This window comes from Drosophila nasuta, chromosome 2R, assembly GCF_023558535.2.
Source record: "Drosophila nasuta strain 15112-1781.00 chromosome 2R, ASM2355853v1, whole genome shotgun sequence".
Classification (NCBI taxonomy): Eukaryota; Metazoa; Arthropoda; class Insecta; order Diptera; family Drosophilidae; genus Drosophila; species Drosophila nasuta.
The window spans coordinates 4,159,697-4,184,896 of NC_083456.1; the positions used below are offsets into that span (position 1 = coordinate 4,159,697).

General features: G+C 36.5%; 1 protein-coding gene across 3 annotated transcripts; it reads right to left on the reverse strand.

Annotated features, from left to right (window-relative positions):
- Positions 1–7: 7 nt before the first annotated feature.
- LOC132786437 (mucin-5AC) lies at positions 8–24,389 on the reverse strand. Of its 3 annotated transcripts, XM_060792968.1 has the most exons (7): positions 21,511–23,363; positions 14,130–14,884; positions 7,205–7,439; positions 5,959–6,616; positions 5,882–5,927; positions 5,275–5,380; positions 8–1,745 (listed from the first exon to the last, which is right to left on the reverse strand). In XM_060792968.1, the coding sequence occupies exons 1-7, from the start codon at positions 21,569–21,571 to the stop codon at positions 1,276–1,278; spliced, it is 2,331 nt and encodes a 776-aa protein (XP_060648951.1). In that variant the 5' UTR covers positions 21,572–23,363; the 3' UTR covers positions 8–1,275. The 3 variants fall into 3 exon arrangements, with proteins under 3 accessions (XP_060648951.1, XP_060648950.1, XP_060648948.1); XM_060792967.1 differs by lacking the exon at positions 8–1,745 and adding an exon at positions 24,372–24,389 and having other exon boundaries at positions 5,289–5,380; positions 5,882–6,616; positions 21,511–21,883; XM_060792965.1 differs by lacking the exon at positions 8–1,745 and adding an exon at positions 24,046–24,107 and having other exon boundaries at positions 5,289–5,380; positions 5,882–6,616; positions 21,511–21,883.
- Between the last annotated feature and the right edge of the window lie 811 nt (positions 24,390–25,200).

A 25,200-nucleotide genomic window follows, 5' to 3' on the forward strand; every position in this document is an offset into this window, starting at 1 on the left:
ATGCCTTTTATTTATTTATAATCACTTACGATAATGTCTTAAGACTTATTGCAAATATCATTTAATTTGCTTAATATTTATTATTTTCATGTATGTTGTTATTTTTTTGTAAAACTTAAATGGAAAACTCTAGCGAGAAGTTGCGCTTTAAATATCTCTTAGTCTTTAATACTTGTTAAGACTTCCAATTGTAGTTTCGATTTTCTCGTGAGTATTAATATATTGTAGCTGTATAAGGAACCCTTCAGCCTAGATTTCGATACACGTATTTACACAGTTCCCGCGGAGAATCAGTTATTAAACAATTATTAATTTATTGTTTACACATATGCAGAATTCTAATTCAATTATTTATATGCTAAGTATGGTGAGCATACGCTCAAGTTTGTCGATATTTACAATCAATGCGAAGAAATAAAGAGAGTTAGTTAATCGGTTCAACATTCAATATTTAAAAAATTAAAATAATATATTCACTTCAAATCAATATAACCTGTATGTTTTTCTTTTAAAATAGTCTTCTAACCCCCATTTAGTATTAATAATTTAAATAAAAATGTAAAATATTTTGTGTTGCACCTCTTTTGTTAGTTGAGGTTGGTTATTAGTTTGTTAAACTTTCAAACAAATAAATCATTTGTAGCACATTGGGTTTTGGGTTTTGTGTTACTTACGAGTGTACGCGTATGATCATTTAAAATTTACTGTAAACTCTTTAATTTCGCTTGCTTGCTTTTTCTATTTGATTTAGATCTTGTTATATAATGTTTTTATGATTTTTGTTATAAAAAAATTTTATTTATAGTGAACCATTTTGAATTGTTCTTGGTAATTGGACTTATTATTAAAATTATACAACCATTAACTTATGTGCATACTCTTAAGGTTTTTTTTTTAAATGAATGTACAGTTTCAAATGAATGATTATTTACACAACTCTGAAATAACCAAATTATATAAAAACTAACTTCAATTTCGTTACAAAAAAATGCTTAACGATTTGATTATTGTTCACAATGTGTATACACATACAATTGCTGTATCTATAAGCAATGACTATAGTATTATTATAAAGTATTATGGCATTTGAGGAGATCATAAATGTATTCGTGCTTCTGGATATATTCGAAAATGCGAACATGCATCTGAATGGGTTTAAGAGCCTAAGCATGGTCTAAACTCAACCGCTCACATTTCAATTGTGAATCCTTGTTGTTGTCCCACTGGTGTGCTGGTGTGCTTTTGTGCTGGTATTGAGATTGGTAAGAGTGCTACTCAAGTTTTGTCCTCGGCCACTTTGGTGCCACTAATTGAGCTGCTGACGTGGCCACAGTCACCGCCGCAGCAGCAGCCACCACAACCGCAGTCGAGTCCGAAACGCCGTTGCCTGCGGGTTGTCGTCTGGCTCTGGCTCTGGCTCTGGCCATGGCTCTTGCTTTTGGTCTGCGTCTGTGTGCTGAGCCTGCGGCTGACGTTGTCGCATGCCGTTGTCCTGCCAGTTATCCTTGTTGTTGTTCGTGTTATTGTTGTTTGTGTCGCCGCTGCCTCCTCCAGTGATGGGCGATTGTTGACTTTGTTTCGGCCACGATTGCAGCAAATTGTCACATTCCAAGCGAGCACAAATTTAATAATCCACAAAAGTGTCAAAATCGTTGAGACATTCGGCCAACGTAAATAGCCAGGACATCCAATTAGCGTATTCCAGCTGACACTGGCCGATTTAATAGCCGACGCAGAGTATTCACCTGAGGGCATACAAGAAGTACATACATTTACTATACTATGCATGTTCTGTAGTTTTATGATCAAACTCTCTAATTGGCAATAGCATTTGCCCGCACAATTATGCAGCATAGCACAGCTTAACGTAAACAAATATTCAACAACAACAAGCATATACTCATATTCCAATATGTAGCTACCTCACATTCAATTAGGCCGCACATTTCGTGTGACGTAATTTACCACTTTACAATTTTGCAAGCGCTTAGCTGGTCGATTGAATAAATACGGGCGCATCGTAATTAAATATTTTCATTGTAAGTGAACAGCATACACACACAGTAGCCGATAAATAGAACTCAAATAAAGGTCGAAATGAATAATCCAAACACTGTCCTATCGTTAGATATGATGCGAAATCTCAATAGTCAATAGTTTGGGTTGAGAACCCAATTAATTATAACGCTAAGAGGAAACCGTTTTTACCATTTATAATTCCATATTGAAATAATATATAATTTTATTTCAAATTTCATCCCAATTATGACAAAATTGCCTTACATAATCTCATTTCATCAACAGAGGAGAGCAGGATATGAATTTAAACATAAAACTATTTGAAATAAATCGTATTATAATATATATTAAATTTAGAGGAAACTATGAAATTTATCATATTTCCATATCATTAATAATAAAAATATTGCACAATATATATATATGTATATTTCGCCCTAAGCCAGCAAAATTGTTCAAAATACCAAAATGAATTTATGCAAATATGATAAAATATAAATGATAGTAACCAAAAACCGCTGATTAGTTAAATATATACAAATGATTAAGAAATGTTATAAATAATTAAACGTGTCAGACAACACGTGACAACTCGAATTATTTATTCAAAATATATTTAAACATTTTATAGTCTTTGCTCTCTACGCTTCTGCATTAAAAAATGCATTAAAGAATGCTAAAGAGAATGGAAAAAATAAATGCACATAAATAAATGATAAAATCATTAAGTTATTAATAATCATTTGTCATGAGGTAGTCATTGTTATTGGACCTACATTGCAAGTGCTGCTATTTTCCTGCCACCATTGACAATAATAAGTTGTTACATTACAACAACAGTACCCACAGTAACAGGAACAAAACCAACAACGAAAATTGGTTCACCATTGTAATGGTCATTACAATAGCGCCACAGAATGACATTAAGTATATTAACCCTTTGGCACTTATGTAAAAATCCATGTAAAAATATTAAATTTAAAACACTCATCGTGCCGCATAGCGTTGCTGCCACGCGCAGTATTAACGCATTGAATACTCATTAAAAAATATGTCTGTGGGGTATTTATAACCAATAATGAAATGACGTTTGACCTAAGTACTGCCTTTTTTTATATTATTGTTACAAATATCTACAAAAATGAATTGTGAAATTGAATTTTAAATCAAACGAGATTTTCAATGAAAGTGTTTGTTTAAATGAATTCAGGGTAGCTCTTAGTCCAATAGCCTTGTGTGTTATATAAAAATTCATTAAAATGCATATTCGCCTGTGCATTTTTATATAAAAATATACACACACACATATACAGCACATACTCGTTCTCGATTTTGCGAGGGCTGTGATTTTCATTATTCGACTTTAACATGTTTTTCTCATTTGCTTGGCTTAAAAAGTGCCACGAATCGCATTTTATCTGCACCAATTAGTCGCATATTAAAATTGCATAAATTGTATGCAATATTTGTCTTATTTTTTACGCTTTTATCTGAACATCACAAATGATTCAATTTTTTTTCGTTATTTAGTGGAAAATTGTGCAACTGGTTTGACTTAAAAAAAGAAATTCATTTATTCAGTTATTTGTATAATGGTTATCAACAACTTTTGTGTACACAGTTCGTAATGAGTTTATTGAAAAGAAAAAAAAATTAAATTCTACAGGTCAATAAATTGAAATATGAAGTAAAAACATACTTTATTAAGAATTTTTTCCAAAATGTTTTGAATAACTCATTTCTTTGTATGAGCAGGGTATACTGAAGTTGCACAGTCTTATTATTATGAAATAATATTGATCTATTATTTCTAATATCGATTACTACGACATCGATGCCCACGTCACATAGTAAGTCATTGAAAAACTCTGTTGTTTGGATTGAAGTGATGCTCAACCAGAATACATTTAAAACCACATTCGAGGTATGTTTTGGGTTGAGTTACCCAAGCTGACATTGGATGGCTTCATGCCATTAAAAGGAAGACAAAAAATCACTTGACATTTGCATTGAAAATAGCCTATTCTTTGTCATCCCATGGCATGTGGAACATTTGTGGCAATCGTCCAATGTCAATGTCAATTTGATTGCCATTATTTTTAGCTGAATTGGGAGAGAATAAACACGTGACAGTTGTCGCGACGAGGCAACATGCCCCAAAATCAAGCTTCATCTGTCCCCCATCCCTTGGCGTTCTGAATGGGTTGGAACTGCCATGGCTGACGCACATCAGGTGTCATCATCACTTAGGTAAAGGGTTGGAAGGTGGCGCATTTACGAGTAAGTAGCTTGCTTCCCATCGCTAACAGCACAAGAGAGCACACGTCAAAGTTGACGTACACTCACAGCAGCAATAACAACAACCACTGCGATGGGTAAATACTAACAGAGAAAGCCAAACGATTTAAATACACAAACTGCGTGTATTCGACCACATTGACGGTAGAATGCGAGCTGCAGATACATAGATACAAATTTATCTTTGTGCATTGCACTGCTTGACAAACAGCAACAGCAACAGATACATATATTGAATGTGCCTAGCTCCGAGTGAGTCAGTCTGTTTATATGTCGTCATTATCACAACCATCATCATCATCATCGTCATCATCGTGTTGATCGTCATTGTCATCGTCAACGTCATTCTCACTCGTCGTCGTGGACATTGAGCAAATAACGCAATTGTGGACATATCCAGATAACAACAATAAAAGTGCACCCGTTGCTATTGTTGCACTTGTTATTTTCTTTTTACTTGTTACTGTTACAGCAACAGCTTTTGCCTGAGTGGCCATCAGCAATGTACCCAATTGGAAATAAAATAAAAACCCAATATCGCACAATGGAAATTTAATGTAGAACAAATAGCGAACACACAGAAATAAAGCAAAGTCAGATTGAAAGTGAAATAAATCAATTAGTTGAATACCCTGCAAAAAGCACAACATGATTGCAAAATGTATGCTGAAGTCATTAATTGGGGCAACTTGGGATTTCATTAGCCATATTTTAAACTTTGCCCCACTGTACTTAAGCACGCGAATCAAAAGCCAGAAGTGCTGAATGCCAGTGAAATAAAATTCAATTAGGCTAAATGAAAACTTAATTCAATTGGCATGCGATACAAAAACAGTTGGCACTAAGAGCCAACAGCCAACAGCCAACAGCCGACGTCCTCTGAGCCCTCTGAGTCCTCTCAATCCCCCTTCCCCACCACAATCCCGACAACCTGTGAGAATTTCCATGTAGTCTTACCATTTAGCACGTGCAGGACGATGGTGCGCGGGGCGCTGTTCGAAGGACTGCACGTATAGTTGCCGGAATCCAGCTTCACCACGGCGGGTATGATGAGCGAAGCCGTCTGCAATGAAAGAAGAGCATTTCGTAAATACATATATGTACATATATGAGTGTATGAGCAATGCGATACTTGAGCTGGCGAGACAGTTGTCAGACATCAGGCGCAACACACATGGCGTATGCACGACGAATGAACGAAGTATTCGCGGTAGATGCTCTGAAGTGCCGTGCCACACGTTGCGTGGCACAAAAAAATTAAAATACGAAATATGCACATACTCGTATTATATGAAAATTATAATTTGACGACGCTGACAATTTTCGTCAGCGTTGCGAAAATTGAATAAAAATGTCCTGGCTTTTGCTCATTTTTTTGCTGCTTCTTCTCTCTAGCTCACACGCTGACTATCTCTTTTTACCGTTCGCATTTACGGCAATTTGCGTAATGAAAATGCGTTTAATGAAAACGCTGAAAGACACTGTGAAGGAGCAGGACGCGGTATAGTGTATGGAGGGATGATAATGATGAGAGACACGCCCACATGTGCGGTAAGCCACTTACCGTTATCTGTTTAATGAAACTGCTGCTTGGCAGCATTGTTGTTGTTTTTTGGGCTTGGCGTTGCTTCTTCTTCTGTTGTTGTTGTTGTTGTTGTAGATGTTGCTGCAGAGGCTGTTGTTGCTTTTGTAGTTACGGTGGATGCTACCGGTAGTGTTGTTGCTGCAGTTGTTCCTGTTGGCGGCAACGTCAATATTGCCGACGTGTCAGCAGCAATTGCTGCTGATGCTGCCGCCACTTGAGCTGTGGCAATGCCTGATGTTGCAACTGCAGCACCTGCATTTGCTGCCGTTGACATTGTGGCTGCTGAGTATATAGGCGTGCCAGACGTTGGCAACACGTAACCGTATCCGGCCATCGCTATGCCATCACCCACTGCAATGGCATCTAGAATATACGAACGTGTTATGGCCGCTATATCATTTAGCGCCTCTGCTGGCGTCGCAGCCGGCGTTGTACTCGTTATAGACGTTGCTGTTGTTGTTGATGTTGTTGTTGCTGTTGTTGACGTTGACGTTGTCGCTGCCGTTGATGTCGTTGGCGCTTCCGTTGGCAGATCGATGCGCTCAATTTCCGTACGCCAACCACGACGATTATGCAAATAGATTTGCTTCTGATTGTAAAACCAATTAATGAAAAGTGGCGGCTCCAGTGCCTGGCTAATTATGCAGCGCAGTTTCACTTGACTTCCGGCCTTTACGTGGCGCGTCGACTCCCCGATTAACTCGGTTTTAGGTTCTGCAAAAGAGAAGCACAGATAACACACCCATCCACACATACACACTCAATTTAGCGAGTCCTTTACAATCGGGGTAAAATCTCTGCAGCAGCCCCTGATTTATTGGCATTCTCTGTGATTTATTGTTAGGTTGCGGAATATAAAATTTCAGATGTGGAACTGTATTTAGGTCAAAGTTTCATCGATTGACTGCAGTGTGGTATTCTTATAGGAGAAAGCCACTTGTTAAATGATTACAATTGGAAAGCAAAGGAAAAAATGCCAATGGTGCATATTTTCACAAAGCTAATTAATTTCTATATTTATTAAGCTAATTAATGTCTATACTTTTATATTCACTACCGTTAGGGCAGAACGGTATTATAATCGTATTGTTATAATATTGTGCCTCCTACAAAATGGACTGGTATATTTTACAATATTTTGGTAAATAAATTTGGTATATTTTAACGATAATACCGCAGTATTTTATGTCTATTATCTGTCTATCTCACAATCGAACGCACTGAAGCATTCTTACTTCATTTAAATTAATTGGAGTACAAAATTATGTAACCCCAGTATTTTGTATTATTGTAATTACTCACCCACAATTCGAAGATGAACTATTGCACTTGCTTTGGGTTCCGTGGAGACTTGACACTCATATGTTCCTTCGTCCTTAAGCTGCACATATTTGATCTGCAGCGACCAGCGTTCGGGATTGGGCGAGAAGACCGACTGAAAACGCTGATCCGCAATGAAAGTGGTCTGATCCACAGTAAGAATGTGACCGTCTCTCATACGGAGCCACGAAATGGGCTTCTTTACCAATTGTTTGACCTGGGGAGACGGATGACATATTAATAATAAATTAGACAATAATCGCATAACAGCTAGTGTGTCAGTACTTTGTGATGGACTTATTTTAAAATCAATTCAATTACGTGTTCGCAGCCCTCGAGACTAAGTAAATCCCCAGCTGACTAACTGAATGATGTCAGCGAAACTTTTACTGTTCTGGCTCCAACACAAAACTTGGGCGCCTACAACAATAAACCAAACTGAGCCCCACTAGAATGGAGCGTTGTAACAACGAAACGGTAAACAATAACGGCAACAAAATGACGATTCATTTCTGTCAATAATGACAATAATAATTTAGAAGCAATTTTACAAGACAGCCTTCCCTATTGGCTCTCTCCTCCTATCGAGGAGCAGAAAATAATAGACATTGAACACATTCGCTTTATGTATGCTGTGTAGCATGTAGTCCTTTTATTTTTCATCTGTGTGTGTGTGTAAGAGCATGTGCTCTGTGGGCCACTTGAACAGAGTTCTGTGTGGTACTCATCGTAATTACACTTGGCACAATTCATAAACTGCTTTTCATGCTAACAATAGATGACTTTAATAAAATTATTAATTTTAATTGATGGCTGCAGCTACAATTTTTTTTATTGGTATTATTTAAATCGAAAGGATTTTTATTTAACTAAATATCCACATTATCCATTATTTCTATTTGGCAAACCAATATCTACAAAAACTAGATAGAAAATAATGTTAAAATGTTAATATTGACGAATTTATTTTACAGATGGCAAAGAACTGCTGCTGCTGTCTCGTCTTAAATTGCTTTGATTGACTATCAGGTATTTTTTGTATCTCTATATATATTTTGATATACCAAATTTAGTACTTTTTTTTATTTCATTTTGGAATATTTCAAATCAAACCAAAAAAGTTTCTCTTCACATCATTCAATATTTCTATTTAATTTATACTATATAGGGTATTATAAGAGTGAGAGAGAGCTTCTGCTTCCGCAAAAATAGAATAAAAAATGTAATTTTAAAACTAGAATCTCGATAGTATTTATGATTTCTGAAAAGTTGGACATTTTGTAGGGTAAAGCGCCTCATGCAAGAGGATCTTAGTTGCTTTGATTGTTAATATGGTATGTTTTTCACTTTATATATATATATGTGGTATATTTTGAATTTAGTACCGTAGTAATATACTAAATATAGGTTAAATATTTAGTATTTTGTGGTATTCGGTATATTTTAAAATTAATATCGCACAGTTTCATTTTAATTAAAATGGGTAGCGTGTATCTCACATTCGAACACTCTTGACTGTAGCTTTCCAATTTGTTTTTGTACGGCAATGACATATTTGAAGTAAAAAATATCAATACTAAAAAATAACACGAATACTGGACTGCTATGATTTTGTATTTATTCGCTTCTTACTACTTTAAATTTATTTCTATTTATTTTTACAAATATAATCTGAACTAATAAGAAAATAATGTTGAAATATTAATTTTGAAGAATTATTTACTCATTTTAAATTGTATGAAAATGTAAATACGTACAAAACTTTAAGAAAATTGTAATATTGTAAATGGTAAATTATTGTCAAATCCAGTCTAAACTCAGTGACGCTTTAAGTTCCAAACACATTTTGCACACTGTGTGAATTGCTCCCACTGTAATTGGGGGTGTGTCATTGGTGTGTGGCACAGTGACTGGGAGGAGGCTGGCTAAAATGGCGATTGCCAAGTCGAGGAAGGCAGACGCGGTGGCTGTGGCAAATGACAGTCTTTGAGCTGCTGTCATCAACTACATTGTCGGTGTTGGCCATGTCTACGACGACAAGGACGCAGCTCTTCAAGGGGGCGGTAAGGTTGGACTGAGGTTGGGAAGAAGTCGAGTGGGGCATGTTGCTGAACGATATCATGATTAGATACTATAATCATTTGTGTTTTATGTGCTTGTTGTTTTTCATTGTGGTTGCCGCCCTGCTGCCGTCGCTCATCAAACTAAAAGTGTCTGAGGCACGCACACAAAAGGCGCCTACTAAATTCCCATTCCAGCCCTCACCCAACTGAGACTGTTCCCGTCTCCCAAGCTGAGGCCGACTGTCTGTCTGCCTCAGCCATAATTGCTGGCATTTCCGCTTGGCCCTCTCCTGAAGTTGTTTTCGTTGTTGTTCGTGTTGTTATTATTGTTATTGTTACTGTACGTGCTGTCAAAACTATATGAATATGCCGTCCATAAATGAGAATACTCCCCTCCACCTGCAAACACTTCTATCCATTCCCTATGCGATACAGTGTAAACGCCACAAAGTTTGTTCAGTACACAACATGAGCAAAAGCAGGGTGTAAATTGTTAATTCGCCTACGCGATTTACTGTGCATAACAACACTAAAGGTTTTTTATGGTGTTTTAAGTTGTTTTTTCATCACTTTTTAATATGGTGCTTACAATTGCTTTAGCAAACAAATAATTTCTTTTTCGAAACACGAAAACAATCCTCTTGAAATTGAGTATGCTTTTATATAAAGTAAATCAATAGTTTATAAAACGAATTTATTCCAACAGCACATTTTACTTCAAACTTTTTTTTTTAATAAAATATACTATATTTGTTTGATTTTATAAGCACTTCTTATAGGGTAGAAGGATATTATAACTTTGAGCCGGAAGGATGTGAATGTTAATGTTTATATATACTTGATCAGCCCTTGTTATTTTCAGATCAAGTTTGTATCATATTTTTGCCACACCTACTTCTGCCGCGCAATTCAAACCAAAAACTTCAATTGAAAGCTAAAGTCGCGATTTTTTAGTATATAAAATAATAATGACAGCATTAATCATATCAGAAATAATTTTAGGCCCAAAAAACTTATTTTTTTAACATAATAGTGTATCGATATACCAAATATAGTACTTTTATAATTTAGTATTTTTTCGGTATATGCATTCGATATACATTAAGCATAATACCACACTGTTTTGGTTTTGTTGCAAATGGGAAGCGTATATCTCACAGTCAGTCTCACTCGATAGTAGCCTTCTTTTCTTCTTGTTCTTTCTGTATGCATGTTAATACTCAGCTTATTTTAGCCGAATTATATTCAAAACATTATGATAATAAAAGTTCAGTTACAACAAATTTGTATAGCTTATAAAAAAAATGTTGTTTGAGTGCTTTTGTTTATCATCTTTGTAAGTCAACCGTAAAGTTGTATAAAATTTGCAAAAGATTCGTATTTATTTTTTGGTTAAAACTTCAAACTACTTAGTTATGATAATCCAGTGTTTTGGGGAGTTTATTAAATTTTGAGGGCAGCGTTGAAGCTGAGAGTGTCGTTCGGTCACAACTGACATGATTATCGAGCTAAGCATCATCATTTTACTCAGTATTAAGAGAAGATGCTTATCCACTCCTTCGAGCAGGCGGACATCGGGACAGACAGGCTGCCAAATAGGCTGTTGGGCAGGCAGCCAAAGAAGCAACCCGTCAACCAGTCAACTAGGCACGCACAGCCCAGCCAAGGACTACGCTGAGAGACAGAAGTGGAGCATGTAAGGGAAGTACTCTACTCTCGAAGCACTTGGGACTACGTGGTATTGTACTTGCTGCGCTGGGCTGACAAATATTCATGTGGCTTGGCTTCAGGTTGGGAGGCAACCTCAACTGCGCTCGCCATTATCTAATTTAAATTCCTCGCTTAGGGGTCGGTGGTAGTTAGGGTCTTGTGTAAATGGCGCTTAATTTACCAAAACGAAAAAAATTAATGGCCATATTTAGGCATCGAATTTATCAAGATGCTTTCACTGTTTTGCAATTTAAATATTGCTAATTAGTTGCTGCTAAGCTGCATCGTGGCTTGAGCAAATGTTATCATTACATTAAAGTCAGGCGACTCAAAATGGGCAACAAGCCCACAAAACTCTCCAAGCCAAGTGGCACTTATAGTTCTTCGTTCGAGAACTTGACTGCCGGCTGAAGAGGCCTCTGCTATTGTATTGTGAGACCCATATCATGGCTGGCCGTCAGGTTTTTAGTTATTTTCGCTCCTTTTATGTTCCATTTGGTTTTGCTTTGCTGTCGTCAGCAACACAACACAGTACGCAGACAACAAAGTTTGCCCATAACATTTGCGAGCTCTGTCTAAACTTGTTTGTAAATAATTTCTTTTATTTTGCCAATTTTTACACACAACAGTACACCTCAAAGAGCTCCTCAGAGGGGTGTACTCAGCGCCACTTCGCTGGTTACAACTTTTTTTTTTTATATACACATTTTTTTTTGTTTTGTATTTTCATATCTGGGAAAAAGTTTTCGCAGACTTTGCAAAATAACCCAAAATAAGAAAGAGGGGATACAAAAAGCAAAATCGCTTCTGACAAAGAAGAAAAGATGGGGAAAATATCAAGTGCTTGCAGGCAAAATCATTTTTTATATTCCTTTATGTCGATATTCAGTCTATGTGCATACATGTGTTTGTATATAACGCCTACGGAGTGAAATTTATTATTAATTGATTAGGTTTAAGCAGATTGCAGGATAGTCTAAAGTTATGGAGTTTTGCCAGCTGTAAGCGAAATTCAACTAGCTCATAGGATAATCATGGATTAGATATGTTCGAAAGAGAAGTAAATTTTATTGAGTACATTTATTTTCAATTTATACTATGATTTAAAATGTACAATTTTAATATCGAATTTCTGGCGAAATGAGAAAAAGAAATTAAATCTCTTTCTCTCTGTTAGTGATTTAACATTTTGCAGAAGTTTTCGAATTGCGTGTAAACGAAAAGTATTTGTTATTGTTCCTCTTGTTGCGTTGTTATTGTTACAATCGAGTTCATTCAAATAAACAGAAAAGTATTCTTTGGCTTTTCGAACAGCTGCACGAATCAAAATATTTGTAGATCCTTAGTTTTTCACTCTACTTCGCAAAAGGGACGGCGGTGCTTTGAGTAATTTCCTGTTACAACACTAGCAGCGAGTGCGGCAATTATAATGCCAAGAATGATTATTATGCTTATGTTGTGTAATTATAATTGACATAATGATCATTATGTTGATTTTGACGACGATGCGCCAAGGCAGCGAAGCAGCAGTAACTAAGTTATTAGCGGATGGACTTCAGAGGCTATATCTAACCGACACAGCATTCACAAGCACACAATTGCCGGGGTGCTGCTGCTGCCACACCCAAAACATAGTGTATATATGTGTGTCTTTGTATGTGTGTGTGTGTGTGAGAGAGAGTAAGGAGTAGTTTACACTGAGCGCAGCTTGGAGTATTTGGGTCAGCATTTGAGAAGCATCGCCGTTGGCCATGGAACGTGAACTGGCGAAGCTAAGGAGGGAAGGGAGATGCGGCGCTTTTCAGGCGTGGCAGCGGCAATTTCCGGTTTGTTTTCTTTCAGTTCCGACAGGGCCAAACGTAAATTAGTTCAAAGCGCTGCAAATTTGAGCGCCCCATAGCGTTGGCTGCCACTTCCTATCGCAACTTTTCACTCTTGCTTCCCTCCGCTCCCTCCTGCCTTCTGAACTGATTGAGCCAAGCAGTCTGCATAATCAGCTGCTTATTATAAATTATCAATGATTATTAGAAAGCAAAAATGCTTTGTCAATATTTTTGTTTTTTTTTTATGCGCAGAAAAAAAATTAAGTGAAAAAAGAAATGAAAAGGAACGGAAAAGGAGAAACGAATTACCTCAGCATTTTCCGTATAAAGTAAACAAAACCGAACAGGGAGCAACTTGATTGGATTCCCGCAAAATCAATCAACTTTTCATTTTGCCTTCTTCAGTTTGGTCAACAATTTAATATTCTATTCAAGCATAATGATCAGGTTTATGCAAGTCATTGAAAAAAGAAGGAAAAGAAGAGCGATAAAAAACGGTAAATAAATAATAGAAAATGAAAATTATATTTTGTATAATCTCTTCACTTTGAGAACCCTTCAACTTTCACAAAGTGTGAGCCAGGTGTGTACAAAAAAGTGTTATTAAAATTAATAATAAAATCTTAAAAATTCCTTAATTAAGATATATTTTTAATAAAGATATGTTCTCAAAATATTAGCGAATCTAAAATTTTTATTAACTTTGCACTTAAAAAGTTAGTAGGTTTCTTCGCTCTAGAGCAATGAAAAAATTTGCGTGACAAAGAAATCATTACGAATATTTAAATTAAAATATATTTTTATATATTAACATTATATATTATCTTGATTAACTTTTCTCCGCTAACGGCTGTTCGTTAGATAAATGAAAGATTGAATTTCTAAACAATAAAATCTTTAAGAAAATTTAAGTTTAAATATAATTTTTATTAAGGCATATTCTAAAGTAAATAAGCAAAACTCTACTAAAATCAAAGCTCTGATTAACTTTTCGCTCTTTGATATTAATATCTTGTAAGTGTCACATGGTTATTAACGCCTGCTCATTAGATCAATTAAGGGCGTTAGGGCTCCTTTTTCAAAAGCCAATGCTCATAGAGTCATTGGCAAGTAATGACTTCTTTTGTGTCCCGACACAGCATTTGTGCAACTGCCAAAGTAATCTTACACACAAACACGAGTTGCCCATTCCCTTGCCTCTCCACATATAGTAGAGGGGGTTGGGGGGTTGGAGGGGGGATTTCATTTGGTACACATTATGGACTGTTAATTAAAGGGAATTCGGCTTTTGGATTCGGTTGCCTCACTTACATTGCAGGGCAGATAGGCGTGGGTTCCCGCTTGGCTAATTATTGTTTGGTAATCATCTATTGTTGGCGGTGGCTTCAATGTTGTTCTCGGTGCTGGTCGACGTGTTGTTGTCGTTGCCGCTGTTGATGTTGTTGTAATTGGTGTTGCTGTTGTTGTCGCCTCTGCTACTGTTGCTGGAGCAGCAAATGTTGTTGCCGTTGAATTGTTGCTAAACATGTTGCTGCTACTGCTGCTGCTTGCTACGAACAATGCATTGTTGTTGCTCTGCGTAATTTTGTACTCGTGCTCGTCCAATTTTTGCTGCTCCACGTTTCTATTGCTCATAATAAGATTTGCTTGCAGTGCTGCCGTCACTCCTGGTGCGGAAGCCGGCATTGTGGACACAGTTGTCCATCGCCGCTGAACGCCATTGTTGCTAATGTTATTAATGTTGCTGTGGCTTTCCAAAGGAGCTGCAACTGCACTCAACGCGCTGCTAACATTTCTGTGTATTGCTGTTGCCGTTGTCGTTGTCGTTCTTGCTATTTGCTCGTCATTTGGTTTTGTAATTTGTGTTGTCGCTGAAATTAATGGCTGCGACTTTGCCAATGTCGCGGCTCTCTTTGATTGACTTCTATGAAATGTGTTGTCATTTATTGTGTCGCTCTTTAATATCGACAAAGATTTGGATATCGCCACAGCATCCTCCTCTCTTCCCCTTTCTCGTTCCCTCTCCGTTTCCGTTTCGACCATTTCCAGCTCTAGCTCGAGGGAGCCTAAAAGAGAGAACGAAAGAAAACCGAAAGATGCGAGTGCAAATTAATGACTTTGTGTTTTGTTTTCAGCTTTAGCTCGTTGTTTGTCTCTTAAGCGGCTTACATATTTCAACTGCTCTGATCCCATTTATCTAATATGCCAGCAACAATTAAAACGATTTACGGCTCTCTATTTTATTCGCTATCTGTGCGCTTCCGAATTGCACTAGAATTTGAGTACAATTCAATAAATTAATCTACATTCGCACTTTGATGAGACGCCACCTGCTTTCTTCTCACTCCTCACGCCTCTTCATCGTTCTCTATTTGCACGCCCCAGCAATATAACAATTTCAAAATTAATTAGCTAATTACCTTCAAGGGCGCCCAGTAAGTGGACTTTGTATTGTTTTGCATAATTTAAGTGGGAGTGAATTTATTTGAAATTGGTCTGACTTTAAGTCCTGGCGCGCACACCACAAAAGTTGTCCAAACTTTTTCGAGGGTTTTGCTGAACTTGTAATTTACGAAGGAATTCATATTTGCCGAGCGAACAAAAGCATAGACTCTCTAATGATAGACATTAGAGTTTAGTGGCTTTTGTATCGATGCCAATTAAATTTGTTTACTAAAGCAAAAGTCTCAATTATATCATTTGACTTTATATTACATTGCCTTATAAATTGTTAAATAATGTTGTTTGATTGCTTTTAGGGGAACGTCGCTATAGAAATGTTGTGATTTCCTAGAAATTTCTTTAGAATCCAATATAAAACTGCAATGTTATTGTTTTTTAATGTAACAGAAAATATACAATGATATAATAATTTTGTATAATAAGAATTATTTCAAGAATGGAAAAATCTTTAACTAAAATGTTCTATTACTTAAACGCAGTTGTAGTAATGCGAAAAAACACTGTAATATTTTTCACACCGTAAGACAGTAATCGATAAAAGTGTTTTATATAAAAGTGGAAGCCACGGGGATAAAATGAACACTAAGAGTCGTTCTAGAACTAATTCGATTTATGGAAAGCAGATTTTCCAAGAATAATTAACTTCTCAGAAGTTTCTGAAATTTTCACACTGAATGATTCCAAGAAAGATTTTTTTCGAGAAACCAAAAATGATCAAATTAGATTGAAACATATTTTAATAGCTACACGAAACAATCTTTTAAACATTTGCAAATTCAAATTAAACTGTAAGATTTAAAGTGTTATAAATATTTTGTAATAGGTAGATTATTAATTTAACAATAAATTTAATACTTGTACAATTCCTATATGAACCCCTTTTAAATATTTTTTTCTGAAAAAGCGAGGTGTAATAAAATATATGAAATCGGCAATAAATTATGCACCTATAACGCTTGTTAGCAATCGAGAGTTTGGCTGGCGCTGCAGCTGCCCTAAATTTACCAAGTTGTTGCTATAAATTTTATACCTATACATCATAACGGGAATGAGAACGAAAAAGTACAAAAAACGATATAAGAAGACTTAAAAAAAAATGGGAACAAAAACTGTGCTATGCTACAGATAAAAGTAGAAGAGTTGTATGCCACATGTATGCTCTGAGATTTTCACTATTTGGCGTTTGCCATTTCCATTTACCACTTGCCATTTCTTTAAATTAATTAATATTGAGTGCAATTTTTAATGTGCTGCAAAGTTCGCAAAAAGTTGGCGAGTAAAGTGCAACATTCAAGGCAAATTACACACACGCCAAAAGTTGAGAATACTCACATCAACTTTACTTTACCCTCGTACCACGCTGCGTATGATCAACATTCGAGCTTCAAGGCATGCACAAGTTTGTGTTAATTAAGTATGGCAACAAGCTGCTCTTACACTAACCAGATTGCCAATAATTGAACTCTGATAAGGCCCAAGCAACCTCTTTACCCAACTGTCTAATCAACCAGGCCAACAAACGGCGGACTTCAAACTCAAGTATCAAGTACGAGGCACTTCAAGTAAATGCAAAACTCGGCGGCGGCTTTTTACGACTCCACACATCAAGTGTTCATGTTTGTGAATGTTCGAGTATGTGTGTGTATGTGTGCGATCCATATTATCATGTTTTATGTTTATGCTTCCTGTACGTGCAATAAAGATAAAGCGCTTCCGTATAAAAACTTTTTAATTGCCTGCACTAATGATGCACTGCAACAACTTGATCATAATTATAATTAAGTTACCACAGCCGCAGAGCACACAATTGGCGAAGCTCGCTAAATCGTCATAAAATAAATAAATTCAACAAATTACCAGCCTTAACTTTCGTACCAAATCCTTTATCCGCATGTTTTAATTATGAATTAACTGAGAAGCATGAATGTTGAATATTTTATTTTTTAAATTAAATCCTTAAGGTTTATTATAAACTGAATTGATATTAAATAATATTAGTTAAACTTTAATCTTGAATTGGTTAAAAAATTGAATGCTACTCTGTATAAGTACAATTTAATTTTTTTTGTTAATTCTTATTAAAATTAAAATATCTCTAAATTCTTTTTAATCAATCGATCAAAGCATAATCAACCCTATGATTAGAATTACATCATTTAATGACCGCTTTGTCCCATTGTGCAATATACATCCCAACTCATTAACCACAAGAAAGTGGAGGTCCCATCAGCTGTCGTCTGTGTCTGTGAGTTCATGGCATAAAAGCGAAACATGAACATGCGCTAGCCATGAGAGGTAGATGGAGGGGACAAAGGAATGCGAAACGACGAAAGAACAAATCAAAACAGCGTAAAAAGAAGAGTGCAATAAAACAAGCGAATTACTCGAAAGAGACGAGCAACGCGCAAAAAGAAAACAGAATAATAAAGAAGTGGAATATTAAGGAAAATATCACTTTAGACGGCGACAACAGCAGCCACAGCCTTAAAGTATGCTACGAAAATTTGCTTAATCTCTGCACATCAAAACAGAGCCAAGTAACAAACTAAAAAGTTGTAAAAAGACGCTCGCACACAAACTCACGCACACACATATTCTCAGAATACACGCAAATTGTGCACAAAGTAAAATATAAAAAGATAAAATGATGGCCCCAGTTGCCGACGGAGGCACAGCTCATCTCTTCCCTATTTCTTTCCCTCTCTGTCTTTTTCTCGCTCTTTCAGTTACTTTGGCTTCTTCGTGGCAGGCAGTACTTGGCTCATTGGTGGCACAAACTTGCGTAATGAGGCTCAACCAAGTGGCAAAGGCGACTCGATGACTCCCCGACTGCGACTGGGATTGGGGCATAAAATGAGTTTTTAGTCTCATCATGCAGCATTTCATCGAGTTTACTACTGAAAGCATTTTATAAATGTAACCGAGGCACATACATACTTACATACACACACTCACTTACAGAACCAACTCTCCCGCCCATCTATCCATGCATTAAAGTGTACACTAAAATTAACCAGCTAAGCCCCGTGGGCATTTTAGTAGCAAGTATACCAATAAAACCGTCTAACAGACGCACTCATAAGTAGTACAGAGTACTCGACTACATACATATTTCATTAGCCTACACTTGGCGAAAAGTTTATCAGTCGCGTTGGCAATGCAAAACTTTAGATTGGCGTGAAAATTTCCTTAGGGAAACTGTCAAATTCAAGTAAAGTTCACATGAAATACACACTTGTACTAGCTTATCACCTTGAGTATGAGTACATCTTTAGATAGTTTCGCTATACTCTGAACTTGAATAACACCTTTTACAATTATTAAAAATTTTAATGCTTAAATTGATGATGAATATATTCCTATAAAAATTAATAATTATCCAGTAATATATATAAGTGAATTTTATTATTCGCTTAACCGGACAATCGACTTGGTCGATTACTCTCTTCCTAAACAAAATCTATTGCAAAATGAGTAAAGTTCATATAAATACATGACATATTTATGAGTATAGTTTAAGATATTTTTAATTTTAATCACAATTTTTATATTTATTTTAAGTGTTTAGATTTACCAGAAATGAAAATAATATTCAATAAAATAGTCAAATGCTGAAATATAATATAATAAGTGTATAAAATAATATATATCGAATCGCATTCATTCGTAAGGATGTTCGATTTTTAAATTCGAATTTTCTTTATCTGATTAAATTTTCAATTGAAAAAGGATTACCGTTCACATGAAAATCACTCATACATCGAGTGATAAACTTAAAGTATACGATTTAAGATACTTTTAATTTCAATAACACTTTTTATATTTATTTTGATTGATTAAATTCAGCATAAAAAAAAATTATCTTTGTATAGTTGATAGTTAATAAGAAGAGCACCAAATAAAATTCGATTATACACATGATTGTGAATTGTTGAAGTTCTTCCAATGATAATGCGACCTCGTTTTAAATCAAGGATTATAGTTTATTTGGGTTTTCAATGTATGAAACACTTGATTTAGTGCTTCGAACCCAAAGAAGAGTCAGAACATCAGAGTGTAGCTCATATTCTTTGCTCTTTTCAAGCCTAATTTCCGCTTCAATTCATTGTGGAGCTGTTGAATCACTTTGTTTTCTTTGTGTGTAAGCGTCCCATGGAGCCGGACTGATGTTGCCTCTTTATCGTTATGTCCGTCCCGCTGACAACAATTCGACACTTTTCCTAATTATGATGGGCATGTTGTTCAGATGATGATGAAAATTGGCTCACGCTCCGGAGTGTCTGGAGTGCGGAGTGCGGACGATGGTCATGTAATCTCAACGCAACACCACAGAGCCGGACACTCTCATCAAATGCCCGTCGTGATGGTGCTAATAATGACAACGCCATCAGCTTCCAGCTCCCAGCTCCTAGCCTTCAGACTGTCTGCAGGAGGAGCCTCATCATGCCAGTAATTTGTGTAATAATTGTGCCTAAGCGTTTAAGTCAAGCATGCCAGTTGAGTTGGGTGGCTAACCAGTGGCATCTCGCGGGATCTGACAAGTTGGATGAAGCCGGGAGGAATGCGAGGAAATGGGAATAGAGTGGGCCGCGCTACCAGCCACCAGAGACAAGGCAGTCGAAAAGCCAAACAAAACAACAATGAAGAAGCGGCAGCCAAATGCCTGTGGCCGTGGGAAAGTGAATGAGTTAGTTACTGGGAAAACGCCCGCCCCGGACGGGTCGTCGCTTTAGCTCAACGTTGGACCCTGTGTGGAGCCACCCATTCTCGCCCCAGGGATCGGGTGGCGTAAGTCAGTTTGTTACAAAAATTCAATGGTGCTCGACTTGCTGCAGAATTTGATTAAACAAAAGTAAAAGTTTTCAACTTGAGCGCCGAGCAGCAGCCACTTTATACCGTTGCGCTTTGTTGTTTTGATTGTTCGACTTGGTCGCATTTTTTAGCAGTTCTGTTCGGTGTTTTTTTTTTTTGTTTCTGTTTGTACAATTGTATTCGGAACTGAAGCTCTTTATCCTCCATTTTCATGGGCAACAATCTCAAAATATATAATAAAAATACAACAAATTTAGATCGTCGCATAGGGAAAGAGAGAGAAAGAAAGGAAGTTGACTCAATCCACGTTTTTATTTTGGCTAAAAGTCAATTTTGCCATCTCTTAACACAATTTACGAGTAACTTGCCTGGCCACGCCCATGCCCAGTGACCCTGAACCGCCCCCAAATTGCAAACATATTGCAGCAGTTTTTCATCTCCATCAACGATTTTGTTTTATGTATTTTTTTTTTTTTGTTTTAGCAAAGTGCCTAAGCGTTTGATCGAACATTTTTCATTGATGGCAAATTGTTGAGAGTCACTTTTTGTTGCGCAATTCTTCAATTTGCCCCTTTTCATATTCCCATTATAATTTTAATTACCTATTTTTGCATTTTGTTCTTTTGTCTTTTTTGTTTCGGCATTACATTTCAAGTGCTCTACACTTTTTCAAGCTTTGTTCAAATTTGATTTTTGTGTGCAACTTTTAGATTTTTTGTTTAAATGTGCTTTCAAAATGGCAACTCAACTTTTCCTCATTTACTTGATTCGTTACACAAACAAAGCAAACTGTAATTAAGGTTTTCCACCTCATTATACATCGTTGTATTTCAAACCAAGAGGAAGGTACTCTAATTGTAATTATATCTAATAATTCCAGAAAAACCATATTATAGTTTCGGTTACACTATTACATATTGGTTTTTGGATAAATGAAATTATAAATTATATTGCTTAACACAATTTTCATATACGCCCCAGGAACTTTATACCAATTATCTCGATGGACACGCTCCAGCAGCAGCTGCCAATGTTCCTATATTATTTTTTTTTTAATATTGCGCGATTTTTCATATGCTTAGCTTGGCACAAATAGAAAAAGATAAAGTTATAAATAGCGTAAAATGCTCTAGCAGGTAAGTAATATGAACCAAAGCTTGTCTGATAAAATATGCAAAAAGGCGGCGCTCCACAGAAAATACCTCGAACCCAAACCCCACTCTTGTCCGCAAAATGCTTTTAAACCAATGCCTCACTCCCCAATCCGCAAATCAAATTATTTCTATTTGGAAAGAAGAAATAACGGCGAGGGGTTAGTAAAAGAGAAGAGCCCAATTTTATATGCAGCAAATGTAGCCAAAATCTGATCTAATATTATGCATAAAAAAGCATGAAAACATAAAAAAATGAAACTTACCCGGCAGACCGAAGAGCATAGAGATGAGCAGGAGACTGATCAATCCAGGCTGGGGGCGCATGTTGCCAAGGCTATATTAAAAATGCCAGGCAAATTAAAAATCCTTGCTTAGCGCTTCGTCCACGTCGCTCTGGTCGTCTCTGGTCGCCTCGTCTGCTGCCAGAAAATCCGCTTAACTGGGTCACATGCGCGGTGTGGCCAGAATTTAGCGAGTGCCAGAAGCCAGACTTTGCCGCATGCAGCTGTGGGCAATGCGCAAAGTGGCTTCGACTACTTATAACTAATATTGATAACTCCTTGATGCTGATTATGTATTTTAGTTGAATAAGTTTTCAACTTCAATTCGATAGTTCCTTATGCATAATATGTAAAACTAAACGAAGGATTTCAGTTTGTTTTGAAATTAGTTGCAAAGCAAAGTTTAGCATATTTGAATGTTCAGCACTTGCCAATTGCCAAAGCAACTACAACAATAGCAACCATTGCCTCTGGTAGGCAGAAGAGCACAAGAACGAGATCAACAACACGTGGCCACTTTTCGAAAAATTCCCACAATGCGCTGGAGCAAAAGCTTCCATCTTTTAGCCTTTGTGAGCTGCCGAGTTATTTTATGGCTACGTTTTGCGCAAAATCCCATTTTGATATGTTTGTGTGAGTTCACTTTAAGTTATGTGAGCGGTAAGACTAGTTACAACACTGTTCCGCAAATCGAAACCGTCTGAATAAAGTGAATGCAAGATTGTTAGATAGAGCAAATTTATTGCACCTTCCATTTACCTCGCTTAACGACCTGAGACAAAAAATAGGCCGACATTTTTTTTTTTTTTTGTGTTTTAGTGCTGTTAAAGAATGTTAAGTGAACGTGGTGTAAGTCGAGGTCGTGGTAAAGCAATGCAGGAAATTATTTGTTATCTATTCTTGAATACTTTGCAAATAGTTAGAATAATGTGACGAATTCATTTTAATTTTACAATACGGAGATGCAAAAGTATAAAAATAACAAAAACGCAATGAATACTAACTGTGATATAATCAGCAATTGCTTTGGTTTTTAACTCTTCTCTCTTAAAAACATTTTACAGAAAGCTCCGAAAAGTATGCTACAAAAAGTACGAAAAGGGCGAAATTGTGAAGAGAAAGATTTGCAAACCACATAATCACATCTGTGTAGGTTTGCATGCAAGCAACTGTGCTTTTGCTTGTGTGTGAGGTTGCCTGTGTGCTTTGTTGTGTGCATGTGGGCGTTGTGGAGCATTCCGTTTGGTTGCTGCTGTTACCTCATCTTTCTTTTACGCTCGAGACTATTTGGCATTAACGAAATTTATTTATGCGGGTGTTTAGTCGGGCGTAAAAGGTGTACATATGGCCAGCAAGCACGCCCATTTACTTACATACTACTGCCACACATGCACACACCCGCACACACACACCTACTCACACAAAGACATTGAGGCCAAAACTTAGCAATGCACGACACGCGCTTAAGAATTGAAAGGATTTCATGATGCTTTGTTGGGATAGGTGTAGCTTCGGCATCGGCATCGGCTCATCGAAATCTGTCTTTGTTGCTTGGGGAGCAGGGGCAAGTGGGAGAACTGAAGGTTTGTTTTGTTTTTGAGTTGTGTAGGGAATAATGATTTAAATGCTGTTTGGTTTGGTCTTAGCCTTTTGTTTTTTGGGGCCGAGCGCATTGCGAAATCGCCATGGGAATGGAAGCAGGGAAATCGGTTTGAGAAATTTCAGAATACCATACATAAGTAATGGCAAACGGGTAGCCTAATGGTTGGGATTGCTGCTGGGTCAATGAAGCGTTAACGCAAATGTTAAACAAATGTTATGTTCTGGACGAATGAATTGTATGCATTAAGGAGCCGACCGTGATGCTAGCATAGCTTCAGTTGTTGTATCGTCATTGATGTTGTTGTTGTTGTTGTTGTTGTTGTTGTTGTTACAGATGATAACGTAAATAATACTAAATTGATTGCACAAACAAAACAGCAGCGGAAGTGTAAATGATTTAACACAATTCCCGTTTCTGTGTTTTCTATACGCCTTCTTCAACTTGGCTTCTGCTTTATGTCCTTTACTTTCTATGACGACGCTTCCCTTGTTGTTGCTGTTGCTGTTGCTATTGCTGTTACTATTGGTGTAGCTGTTATGGCTGTTGCTACTGCTGTTCCTATTGTTGTTGCTGTTGGTATTGCGGCAAAGCAAACAACTGACGGCGGAAGACAAAATTTGTTCGCCGACGAACCGGAAACAGTATTTTTGCGTCTTGTAATTCAGTTTTGTATTGCTACAATTTATTTGTTTATTTATTTTATTATTTTGCCGTTATGTTTCTATTATTATTATTGATATTAAATATGTGGCATTTGCAGATTTATTTATATTTATCAAATAAATAATTCATGAAGCTTTGAACATTCGGACAGAGTCTAATCAATCTTACGATACATTTTAAATTTCATATAATTGATTATATTATATTTGAGGTATTTTGGATTTAAATTCACATATACTCTTATCACTTACGCAATTAATTAATTTTTTTAAATTTTAATTACAGCCCTATTAATTTTTTAATCAGTAAATTCAATTTTTTAAAACAGATCAGATTTAGCAATTTTTGAATTTTTTAATAAATTAATAGCTATGATATTACTAATGTGAAATATGTTTTTTAATTTATAAACTACTAAATTTATTAGATCTGGGAAGGTTACACAGTTTTCTTTATGAATGTCCATTGAACTGAATTTTTGATTTTAAAATTTATATAGAACCGTTATTAACACAAGAACATATGACAACAGTTCACTTGCTTATCACACCGAATTTTCACTCGATTTATGTCAGACCTTTGACTTTGGCATGCGCCGAACGATGCACGCGCAACACCGGTTAAAAGGAAACTAAACGAAGCAGCGATGTCACGGTGCTGTTAGGGATGCTGCTCTGTTAATAATAGCAGATGTAAGTCTCGGCAGCGAGAGAAAGAGAGAGAGAGAGAAAGACAGCGTGAGAGAGTAAAAAAGATTTAACATTACAGATTCTGTCAATGTCAACTAACATTGATGAGCAACTGTTGGCACTCATCTGTTAACTTACATACATAAAACTGCGAGAGAATGAGAGCGCGGGCTAAATTGTATAAGCAAATGCAATTATTGTGATGCTTTTGTTATAAAACATTTATTGAAGCTTTAAGGATAACTTGAAAATAACTCATTAAACAAGAGAGGGAAATGTGCAAATCAGAGATATCTTTGAAAAGCCAAGTGTCTGTATCATAATTATCAACGCAATTAATGCCTGCTGAATGCCTGGCAATTTACACGCGAATTATCAAACATATATAAACACTTACAGCGCCATAGCAGTGCGATAACATAATTTCTCATTAACGCCAAGCCGGCAAATTGGGCGACACACTATGGAGCCATTGCTGGCACTCCTGGTGCTGTCCGGCACTCCAAAGAATAAAAAAATATAGGAAAAGAGGCGAAAAGAAAGCAACAACAGAGCGGGCAAATGCAGGGACAATGACTAAATCTGGGGCACGCAACAAACATTCTCAAATAAAAGCAGCATTCAAGTCAAAGCACGGGAATGTATAAACATAATATTCACACACACACGCACACAAACTCACAAGCATAAACAGAGCGCACAAAAAGTCAACTGAAA

Bases quoted from the DNA above. Each gene is read 5' to 3' on its own strand.
- LOC132786437 (XM_060792968.1), bottom strand. From the start codon at position 21,571: ATGCGCCCCCAGCCTGGATTGATCAGTCTCCTGCTCATCTCTATGCTC. The intron at 14,885-21,510 runs GTAAGTTTCATT...TCTCTCTTTTAG, and splicing joins TATGCTCTTCGGTCTGCCGG to GCTCCCTCGAGCTAGAGCTG. The intron at 5,928-5,958 runs AACAGAAGAAGA...CCAAGCCCAAAA, and splicing joins TCTACAACAACAACAACAAC to AACAACAACAATGCTGCCAA.